The 10,485-nt window shown below is 44.4% G+C and overlaps 1 protein-coding gene and 1 non-coding gene across 3 annotated transcripts in view; both read left to right on the top strand.

The window, feature by feature from the left end:
• The first annotated feature begins 969 nt into the window (after window positions 1-969).
• trnas-gcu (transfer RNA serine (anticodon GCU)) lies at window positions 970-1,051 on the top strand. The gene has a single exon. It is a non-coding gene; the product is annotated as a tRNA-Ser (tRNA).
• Window positions 1,052-1,751: 700 nt separating this feature from the next.
• The window catches only part of nfkbie (nuclear factor of kappa light polypeptide gene enhancer in B-cells inhibitor, epsilon), a 9,786-nt gene continuing 1,052 nt past the window's right edge, over window positions 1,752-10,485 (top strand). Inside the window, exons 1-6 of one of the 2 annotated variants that reach the window (XM_048985954.1) lie at window positions 1,752-1,880; window positions 3,149-3,550; window positions 7,786-7,888; window positions 8,577-8,787; window positions 9,509-9,597; window positions 10,048-10,296. In XM_048985954.1, coding sequence (XP_048841911.1) covers window positions 3,213-3,550; window positions 7,786-7,888; window positions 8,577-8,787; window positions 9,509-9,597; window positions 10,048-10,296 — 990 coding nt within the window. In that variant the 5' untranslated portion in view covers window positions 1,752-1,880; window positions 3,149-3,212. Of the gene's footprint in view, window positions 1,881-2,815; window positions 3,011-3,148; window positions 3,551-7,785; window positions 7,889-8,576; window positions 8,788-9,508; window positions 9,598-10,047; window positions 10,297-10,485 lie in introns of those variants that run through there. The other variant, XM_048985953.1, reaches the window with a different exon arrangement.

The following is a 10,485-nucleotide window of genomic DNA, read 5'->3' as shown; positions in this document are numbered from 1 at the left end:
ACACAGCCCAATAAACTACCCAAAAACTGCCCAATGGAGACTGGCAACAACGAATATTGATTGGGTGGTCGGAGGCATGAAAGGAAGTGTTTTATTTCAGTTATTGTCTGTCATGATTTTAATGCACTCTGCGGAACCTAACACAACATTAAAAAGTCCGGTAGCATCAGGGAAAGCAGAAAGAGCAGAATATTACCCATCGTCCCTGAAAAAGTGACACGTGGTACAGTTATTTATTTTTTAATGTCGTACGTTAAATTTGTGTGTTCAAAGAAATGGTGAGAGCGGAGATACCATTTATTTGTTGATTTTTTTTTCACATATATCAAATAATGTAACCTGTAAACATAACTATAAAGTCGTATTCTTTTTAAGCTAGCCACTTTAATTATCATCTCGTCTGTCTAACAATCATATTTTAAAAAAATGTACCGGGTGGTTAGTGGCAATATGTGAGAAATGAATTTTTTTTTCCTTACAAGTTACGCTGATATGGACCAGAATCCCAATAATTCTCTTTGTCCGCCAAAGTCCTGATGAGTCCAGCGGATGTTAATTCTATTAATTTTTCCCTCCTGTGCCTTTTGTTTACCAGATCAGTAGATAAGTGCCTAGGTAAACCACTTCAGGCACAATGCTGCTGTTCTTCTCAGGGGGGAAACACTTGATTTTTATATTTGGCCACTAGATGGCCATAATACCTAAAGATAAAATGATTTCACATGAGTAGCTACATGAGTGTGCCCTGCGATGGGCTGGCCCCCCATCCTGGGTTGTTCCCAGCCTCGTGCCCATTGATTCCGGGATAGGCTCCGGACCCCCCGCGACCCAATAGGATAAGCGGTTTGGAAAATGGATGGATGGATGGATGGATGAGTAGCTACGCAGAGACTCGTTGTATGTATATCTGTATGGTATTCTTATACACCAACGATGGTCTGTTAGTGTGGTGTCCTTTATTTATAGCAGGACGAGGTGGCCGAGTGGTTATGGCGATGGACTGCTAATCCATTGTGCTCTGCACGCGTGGGTTCGAATCCCATCCTCGTCGGGTACTTTCTATTTACTCCTGGCGTTTTACTCATTGGGTTAGGACGCTGCGGTGGTCATCAGATGATCGTTAGTTGAAACGACGTGGTTGTCAAGGAAGCTTCACCTTTGGGACCCTTAACCTCAAATTGCGGGATAAACTTCTACTGCATGCGTACTCCGTACTCAAACCTTTCAGCGCAAAATACCCAAAATACATGTCAGATGTCTCTCCGCTTTGGGGACTCCTAGCCTTCCGTATGCTGCTTTGGATAAAAGCATCTGCTAAACAAATATAAATAAACACTGTTGCATTACAATTCAAAAAATTGAACAGTAGTATCATCCATCCATCCATCCATTTCCAGGTCAGGATACGCAGGTTATTAATCTGGCGGGCTGCTCTGTTTTACAACCCTGCCTCTGTCCTCAACCTCACTTGCCATTTGGTGATCCTGGGAATGTCAGGGGCGGAGGAGATAGCAGCTAAGGCAAAGTGCGTAAGTGTATATGGGTAACCGGTATCGGTGTGGGGGGTTTGGCGGGGCATTCCTGCTAGTTTCTGTGTTCCAGTGCTTCGTAATCCTGCAGCATTTGTTAGACGTGTGTCCACAGTACACAAGATGAGGGCATTACCCTATACCATCACGTAATATTTTTAGACTTCGTGCGGAAACAACCAGAACATGCTTTATATCGTACAGCATGGAATTAGGGGGTTGGATAAGCCTGAGCTGCCCCCCTTCCCGTCATTCTATGCGGTAACCGCCCATCTAATAAGCGTCCAAGCCACGAGCTGACTGTGAGGTGTGAGGTTTTCAGCCTGTGACTAAGCCAGCAGAAAGATAAAGGTGTGAATACTTGTTTTTTAAGTCACATTAGTAAAAGATTTTTTTTCTACCTATACAATCTGCTTGCCTCTTTGATACTGCTACATGAATTGGTTTTTAACTCAAATCAAATTGTGTGTGTCAGAATGATTTAATAGTTTGCTGTTTTTTCTTTAAATATATTTAGCGCTCTTAAACTTGATCGTATGTACCCAGATAAACCAGGAAAGGTACCTCCAGCTACTTCTGCTTGGCTAAATAGGCCTAGTTTGGCTCTTGTGCGTTGATTGGTTTGTTTCCTTGATTGAGAGATTCATCCAACAGTTTCATATTAATATTAATGACATGCATAACCAACGCAAGAGCCGAAATTAGCACACAGCAAGAATTCGGTGCTTAAGTGAAATCCAGGTCCTTTTAATTGAAATGGTAGTCTGCAAATCCTGTCCAAGATTAGTGTATCCTCCTTGACGTGGATAATCTGGCCACGTCAGTTTAAACTTGTTTAAAGATGTACATATATTTCCAAACTCTTTATTGCCAATGCTTTGAGTTCTGGTCCCAGTCTATTGTTATCGTCTTATATTTATTAGTTTGCATGCGCAGCGCCCCCCTGAAGGTGCGCACCAGTGCGGAAGCGTGTTGTTTTCCCCCGTTCAATGCGTTTAATGCGATGAGAACTGCACTAGGTATTGTTTCGAAAAAAAGGAGCTAGATGTAGTACAGAGATGCCGATTAAGAGATACTGATACATGTAACACTTTAAACTTCCCAGCGTAAAGCGGTTGGTGGATTTTCAGGGGCTTCTTGGTGGAAATGTAGTTGTTTGGCCCACAGCGTGGGACCGTCACGATGGAGAAAAAGACGCCAGCGATCCAGCACAGCTAGGGAGACTCCGGATATATGCTCGGCGTGTAATGTGACCGCAAGCCACTCCCTTCGGGGATTCCCCGGCAGCGGCTGTCGTTGGCTGCGTCCGGTAGCTTTCAGACGCATGCAGCGGCTGACGGGGCCGGGATGTTAGGCAGGGGCTCCGTGCCCTCGGTCTGTTTCCGAGGGGCTTAATCGGTGTGTAGCATATGCAGTCGTCGGGGCTCCTTCTACGTGAAAGTAGGGAAAAGGGGAAAAAAAAAACCCAGGCATCAAACTGGGTAAGTTTATTTTAATGTAGCTTGTAAGTGCAGAGAGAGAGGCTTTGGGTGGCATGAAAGGTAGTGACCCAAGAGACTAGTTTCAGGAAGGAAAAGCTGTATTCCAGGTGTGATTTTACCTATCCTTTCTGTGGACAGCATTAAAGCAGGCTAGGCGGCCGCAGTTAACGTTGAAGAGCACGAAGCTGACCCAGACGCCGGCATGGCGAGCACCGACGACGAGGCGGTCAAGCTGGACCAGCAGGAAGACGCCCGGATGGATTCGGGTATCGACCTGCTGCGATCCATCAATAAGGATGATCAGCCGCTGCGATCGAACCCGGAGCAGGACGCCGATATGAAGGACAAGCTGTACAGTGTACCGGAGGACCGTCTGGACTCTGCTTACAGCTCCTCGATGTCGGTGTCGGTGGAAAGCCTCACCGGCATGATGCGGAGTTACAGCATTTCGGAAGAGCCGGGCGGAGAGGTGCTGGAGACCACGGAGGGCGGCGAAGAAGAGACCAGCCCCCTCGCCATCATCACCGACGACGGAGATACGTACGTGTCCTTCCCCAGCCATTCGCACATTACCAATTTGTGGTGAAATAAATAACGCGCACATCTTTGGTTATTAATCCCATTGGTTTAACAGCGTGTGCCAGACATGTACGTAAAATAAAGTATAAAATTTTGGGGGGAGGGTATAAAATGAATTTGCGGAGGACAGCATTCAGTGTCGAGTTGTCCAGATTTATTGTTCCTATATATGTCTGAAAGTTAATCTGAGTCAATAGGACCTTTAACGCTAAATACAACTTCGCCCCCATAATCGTCACTGGGTAGCCTATTTCTCGAAAAACTTTAAAAACAATTAAAATCCTTGAGGGTTTAGAACCTGCATGTTGTTCAAACACTGCAACCCGAGAGACTAGCATTTATACAGTTCTCGTAGTAAACCGATACAATATTCCTTGTGACCCGATAATTCTGAAATGTTTGCAGCGATCCCTTTACGGTTTTGGTGTCATGTTACTTGATTCGTAAAACTGGACTATAGTCGCGTATTTTAATATTCGCCGTAAAATGGGTTTTATTTCCTACAGTGAGTATATTGTAGATGTTAAGGATTATACTCGTTACTCTTAAATGCATACATGATCCGAACACAGATCAGAGGGCATAATCGCGTGCTTGTAGGCTGAAGCTCGCTAGGGGGTGAGACGGGCGTCAGAGGCGCGGCGGCGCGCGGAAAACCGATCGGGCTGTTTTCGGTTTGAGTTTGCAGCTCGGCTTTCAGCTGCAGGGATTTGCATGCGACTTAGCAAGCAGTGCAAACTTTAAATCACTTTTAACGAAACTCAAATTACGGTATTACAGAATACCGTACTGTTACCGCCGCCATCAGAGGCTGCTGTGAGTGGCATGACCCCCCCCCCCCTCTCGTGGTTTAGCTTAAGTCAGATTGCAGAAGTGCAAAAGTCAACCGTGGAAATTCCCCTTCACAGGTCAGGGCCAAGCTGGCCTACTGTCTTCCTCACCACTCTAGTGAACTACAAATAAATAAGCATATAACCAGTAAGTTTCACTATTTGGTATATCATCTGCATGCGTTAATGAATTCTTACTGACAGTATCTTGCTACTGTTTCGACTCTCTCTTGTCGGTTCTGCCCCCCCCCCCCCATTTGTCCTAAGAAAGCAGCGTTTCTTCACTGCCTTTCACTAGACGGGACATGCGTGTACTTTTCTGCGTTATTTGCGCGCTTCCCTCAATATTCAGTTCCTGGCCGTTTCCACGAATACATGTGATTGACTTATGAATCACAATTTCCAGATGAGAGGACATTCTGCTTTCATATGTGTTTCGTTATCTGCAGAAATATAGAGCATATACTTTGACTAAGAAAAGACTTGGTACATTGGAATGTATTTTCCTATACACATTTGAGCGAGTAGTATTAAGTAAAAATTATTTACCGTCTGCATTATATTCATACTTTATAGTAGTGAAGTATACCCTGTCTTTGAAAACCATTTTCCACTGTTGCTAAATCACTAACACGAGCATTTATACGTCAAGTGCACAAGACGTATCTCTGTAGAAGACTGGAAACGGTACCGAAATGGAACGGTAAAATGCTCTTTTAACAAGAATTTCTTCCTAACTTTTACCTGCTACTAAAAACATAGGAGTATCTGGTGGTCTTGTGCTTAAGCGTGACTTGATATGAAGTCTGCAGATCCAAACTCTTCCGTTTGTCGTTGGTTGAGAGAACTGAATTTTTATCCTTCTGCTGGTTCTGAATCTCTGAAAAACTACGCACTTAAATAAGAGACGGTAAAGAAGCCGAACAGGGGGGAAATGTAGTACTTAACAGGTTCTGAAAGTCTTTAGAAAGGCTTCCCCCTTTAAAAGGGCTTTTTAGTGTAGATTTGTTTTATGATGAAGTTTATCTGAGTTCAAACCTGGATGAGTTATTCATCTTTGTGAATGAAAGGAAGTCACAGTCTAGCAATAGTCTGTCTACTTATCATATCACTCTAGCATGTAGCTTACAGTGGCCACCTTCACTACTTTTCTAATAAGTAAAACAACAGTTGACTAAAGTGGCTCAAATTTTGTCAGACAAGTATAAATCAAATTTGTCTGATTATACACTGTCAGAAAATAAGGTACCAATTTGTACCTTGGCTCTCCAGTGGGTCTCGACCCTGGACTCTGCCAATAGTACCTTTAGCTGTAGATAAATGTATCTTTTAAAGTACAGGAATGGCCTCTGAGGAACATCCCCAAGGTGTAAACGGCATTAATGTACCCACAGTGGTAGAAAAATATTTGTCTAATTCTGTACCTTAAAAAGTACATGTACCCTTGAGGGTACAGCCCAGTGAAGGAAAAGGTGCAAATTACTTTTTTTTTCTACAGTTGGAGTTGATCTGAGTGGCCTATATAATAAATCTGAATCTAAACTTTACAATCTCTGTTTGTTTTCAGGCTTGACATAATGTATAATATATTCTGTTCAGAATTCAGTCTGAGTGTCCTCTACTATTTGGCATGAGTATCTGTCGGGCTGCGCTGCAGAAGTGTTACCGTGGAGACCCTCTGCCAATCGGCAGGACTTGTGGTGGATGTGTGTCCGGTGGGTCTGTCTGGGCAGAAGTCCACGGCCAATTTCTAATCCCAGTCCAGTACTGGTGCCTTTTTTTGACAGACTGGTTCATTGAAGTACATATTAATCTGTCCTGTCAGAAGGTCGCATTTACTGTAAATACTCAGTTTCCTGCCTGTCTTGACCTGAAAGATTTAATAATGTTGGCAGTGAGACGGACAAAAGTATAAAGGCAAATGTCCAATGAGGTGTGTCTGATGCTTCCTGAGATCATGCACTTCCCTTTCTTGTGAAAGACATGGTTTCCATTGGAAATTTTACATCAAAATTATAGTCAGTCTGACTGCACTTGCAGTGATTTTAAAGGCTTTGCTTTTAATGGAAAAGACCATTGTATCGCAACACAAGAGTCTCCAAAAAGTTTTCATATTTAGGCTACAGCACAGCTGAAATGGGGGGCTTTTACTTTTGAGGGATGTCTGTGTATGTTTGGTTCTCAGTTTTCCGCAGGATTATCCAGTCAGTGTGCCAGGTAGTTTTTCTAAGGTCATTCAAATTTCATTCATGTGCCTCTTTTTAGATGTTTGTTTTGAGAATGAATGTGGCCATATAGTCTGCCGTGTTTCATAATTCATGACTTGAAAATCTGGGTGGTGTTGGGGGAATTGTTGAGTTTTTTGTTATGGTTTTGGGTGTGAGCTCATCCAGGATGACTGATGTTCAGTTGCCGTTAGTAATTCTAGTAAGAGACCCACTGCACTACGCACCCGCCCTGACGCCTCCCGTTTGACATTTCTCGTGCTGATTCTCCAGAAGCAGAACGTCATTTTAAATCTTTGATATTTTAATTTAAGTTCTATGTGTATATAAAATCAGTATAATATCCGTGTTCTGATAAAAAATAAAATACCATTACTCAGTACTTTTTAAGTAACAATTTATATATATAACTTTTCACACCTCTGCGTAGTGACCTTTTCAGTAATTGTGTTTTCACTTCCTCCTTTTCAAAAATGTGGAACGGCCCTTTAACTGAATGCCCTTACTTCTGACTAGACCTGATGTACTTGTGTAAATTCCTTGGTTGTGCAATATCTTAACTGCTTGGTAAGGAGGCTTCTTCTGAATTTTACATTTATGTAATTCGTGTAACACTATTAGCGATGATGGAAAAATTTACTCCAGTCTGACGCAGTCCAGACAGGCACGTACTGTAAAATGCAGTATCGATCAAAAGTTTGAACGCGCCCCCAGTGGGTTAACCCCAATCACTCCAGGAACTGGCTGACCCTACTGTCTCCTCTTTGCCAGTTTCATGAGGTGGCCTCCTGGGATGGTTTTCCAGTTGCCCTGTAGGAGGTCCCGCATATATGCTGAGCACTGATTGGCTGTTTCCCCTCCCAGTCAGACCCCTCCAAAACAGTTTCTACTGGCTGTTGGTCAGGTGGCCAGGTCATGTGATGCGATGCCGTCACTCCTCCTGTAGGCGGCTTGGCATGTTCAGACTGTTGCCCTGTACTGTAAATACTTGAACATTTTAATAATTTGTTAAACAGCTTGTTTAAACAATCATTCTTAGTCTGGCTTTTGTCATTACTTTTAAGCTGGGCTGAGAAACAATATTTACCGAAAACTTTTTTTTCTTTCTTTTCTTCCTTTTTTTTGTCTTATCCCCCTGCAGAATCTTACATCTAGCAATAATCCATGAGAAATTAGACTTTGCTGAGAAATTGGTAGACCTTTTCCCGAAAGAGATACTGGACATTCAAAATAATTTATACCAGGTAAATTTCTCCTTGTTCCTTTTCTGTACTTTTTGTTTTGCATGTTTGTGGTACAAAGAGGAAAACAAATGCATGTTTGTCATCGTTGTACGTGTGATTATTTATGAGGGAACTTTGCGTTGTTTCTCTATTTTCCAGTGGGGATTTTCTCTTTCTGTGGGGATGGGAACAGGGATTTTCTGAATGGTGTATTGGGGGAATAACCCCAGAAATCAGACTTCAGCATGGGATAGGGGTTGTGGGATAGGGGCAAATTTCAATGGAAAGGAAAGTTTTAGAATTTAAGCAAGTGGTGCAGTGTGAAGGTGTGGGGGTGTCATGTCAGAGATCAGAATGACAGAACAGCTGAGGAAGGCTAACCTTGCTTCTCGATAATCCTGATGGGGTGGCAGGAAATGAGTAGAGGAGGTGGAACAGGGGCAGTAAGCATTTTTAGATGAGTCATTTAAACAACTTTTCTACACAGCTAAAGATTACAGCAGGTAGTATAAACAAAGCCTTGAATGTGTACAAAGGCTGCTTATCAGCCACATGCAGGATCTGGAGATGTAGTACAGTGATGTGTCGGGATGTATCATGAATGTGATGTGGTTTGGGCTCCGGTCACATTGAGTGGTACATTGTTCTGAGCTGTTCTCGGAGGCTTGCTTTCATCCATTTAATTTTGCCGGCTTGGTCTCGGCCTCAGACACCCCTCCACCTTGCTACCTACCTGAACCTACCACCTGTGGTCCGGAGGCTGATTCAGAAGGAGGCCAGCCTGGAGGTGCAGGACCAGGATGGTAACACCCCTGTCCACTTGGCTTGTGAGCACGGCCGGAAGGACTGTGCCCAGGCGATGGCTGCGGAGATGCCTGGCCATCAGCTCAAGAGGGTGCTGAAGATGCAGAACTGGAGAGGTGAGCCTTAACTTCTGCATGCTGTCACGGCGGGAAAAAGGTCTGTGACGTTATTCCACGAGTCTGCAATTGACAAGAAGTTAAGCTTTATTTGCCGTTTGCGCGAGTGTGAGGACAGGCACGTCTGAATGTCCCGTCTCTGTGTCTTCTGGCGCACACACGAAGAGGTGAGTGAAACTTGGGGCTAAAACATAGAGTGAGACATCCATTCCTAGAAGCATCTTTCAGGGGATTATGCGCTATGTTCAAGGGTTCCACTGAGACACAGGGGCACTGCTGAGCACCGAGTTGAAACGGCCGAACTTCTGAATACAGGTGCAGGGGTTTAGATTGACTTTTCTCGTAAAAATGAAGGTTCTGTTCTGTTTTCAGATGCCTTTTCCTCTTCATAAAATTAAAGCCAAGGGCATATTGTTAATGAGTGAAAATAATGAGTTAACTGATACCTGGATTGTTTGTTTTTCCTTTCCTGTGTTCCTGTGTATTTCCAGCATCTTCTGCTGCAGACGGGCTCCAAGGCCCAGAACATCGCACAGTGCTCCTGCTGACATTAAAAACTGTATCTGACACAATCCTTGGGTTCACTGCATTGCCTACCTCCTTTTTTTTCCAGAGGGAAAGTCCCGGAGTTCTTAAGCTGCAGATATTTGAGGGAGTATCTTTGTTGTACAGGAACATTTTTAGTAAACGGCTCATGCGACTCGCCTTTCTCTCGTTTTAGGTCTGACGTGCCTTCATTTGGTGACCCTGCGTCGAAACTGTCGTCTGATGAAATTCCTAATAAGCATGGGTGCAGACCTAAATGTCCAGGTGAGAGGTCCTGTCTCTGTGTGTCTTTTTTTCTTTTCCCTGCTCACACGACTGAAAGATCATACAGATACTGAGATTCTGTTGCATAATGAAACTGAGCAGGCAGTCCGCCTCCTTTCAGTTTTGACTTTCTACTAGGCCCTGGGAGGAGGCTTTTTCTCGTTAACGTTATATGCATGAAGATTTAAATGATTATACTTCCGTCGCCAGTCATCACGAGCGTGGGGTGGGGGGGGCTCAGGGGAGTGGCAGTTGTTGGAGTTATGCTGAGATTTGACGCAGATTCCCGAAATGTTGATATCATCCAGTTTAGACGAGCACCCCCACCGCCCCGTGTCTATTTTTATTCGAGGGGGGTGTCCCAGGTTTAATAGAGTTGAAACCCCTGATATATGCGGGGACCTACCTGGTGTTCTGCTGGTCACTGACACATTCCCTGACTTCCTGCAGGAGGGGACGAGCGGGAAGACGCCCCTGCACTTGGCTGTGGAGCTGCATGACATGACACTGGTGTCCTTGCTGCTGAGTAAAGGTGCCAATGTGGATGCGGCCATGTTCAACGGCTGCACCCCGCTGCACCTGGCCGTTGGGAGGCAAGACGCCTCCATAGCGACCCTCCTCTGCCAGTCTGGGGCTGACAGGATGCTGAAGAACATGGAGGACGAGACTGCGCTGGACCTCGCCGACGGCAATGACGACGTGAGTCAACTGGGCTGTCTTTATGCCCTGGGAATCCAGCAGGATGTGCATTTACATCTGATTGCTGGTCAGCTGAGGCAGTGTGTCCTTCAGTGGGTTAGGGTGCTGCTCGTGCTCTGAAGATCGCTGGTTCAAATCCCATTGAGTCTTTGAGTAAGGCCCTTAATCCCCAATAGTTCCAGGAACTGT

The sequence above is a fragment of the Brienomyrus brachyistius genome, chromosome 19 (assembly GCF_023856365.1).
Source record: "Brienomyrus brachyistius isolate T26 chromosome 19, BBRACH_0.4, whole genome shotgun sequence".
Classification (NCBI taxonomy): domain Eukaryota; kingdom Metazoa; phylum Chordata; class Actinopteri; order Osteoglossiformes; family Mormyridae; genus Brienomyrus; species Brienomyrus brachyistius.
Note: the sequence above shows the minus strand (reverse complement) of the source record. Positions and strands in the feature narration are given on the sequence as shown.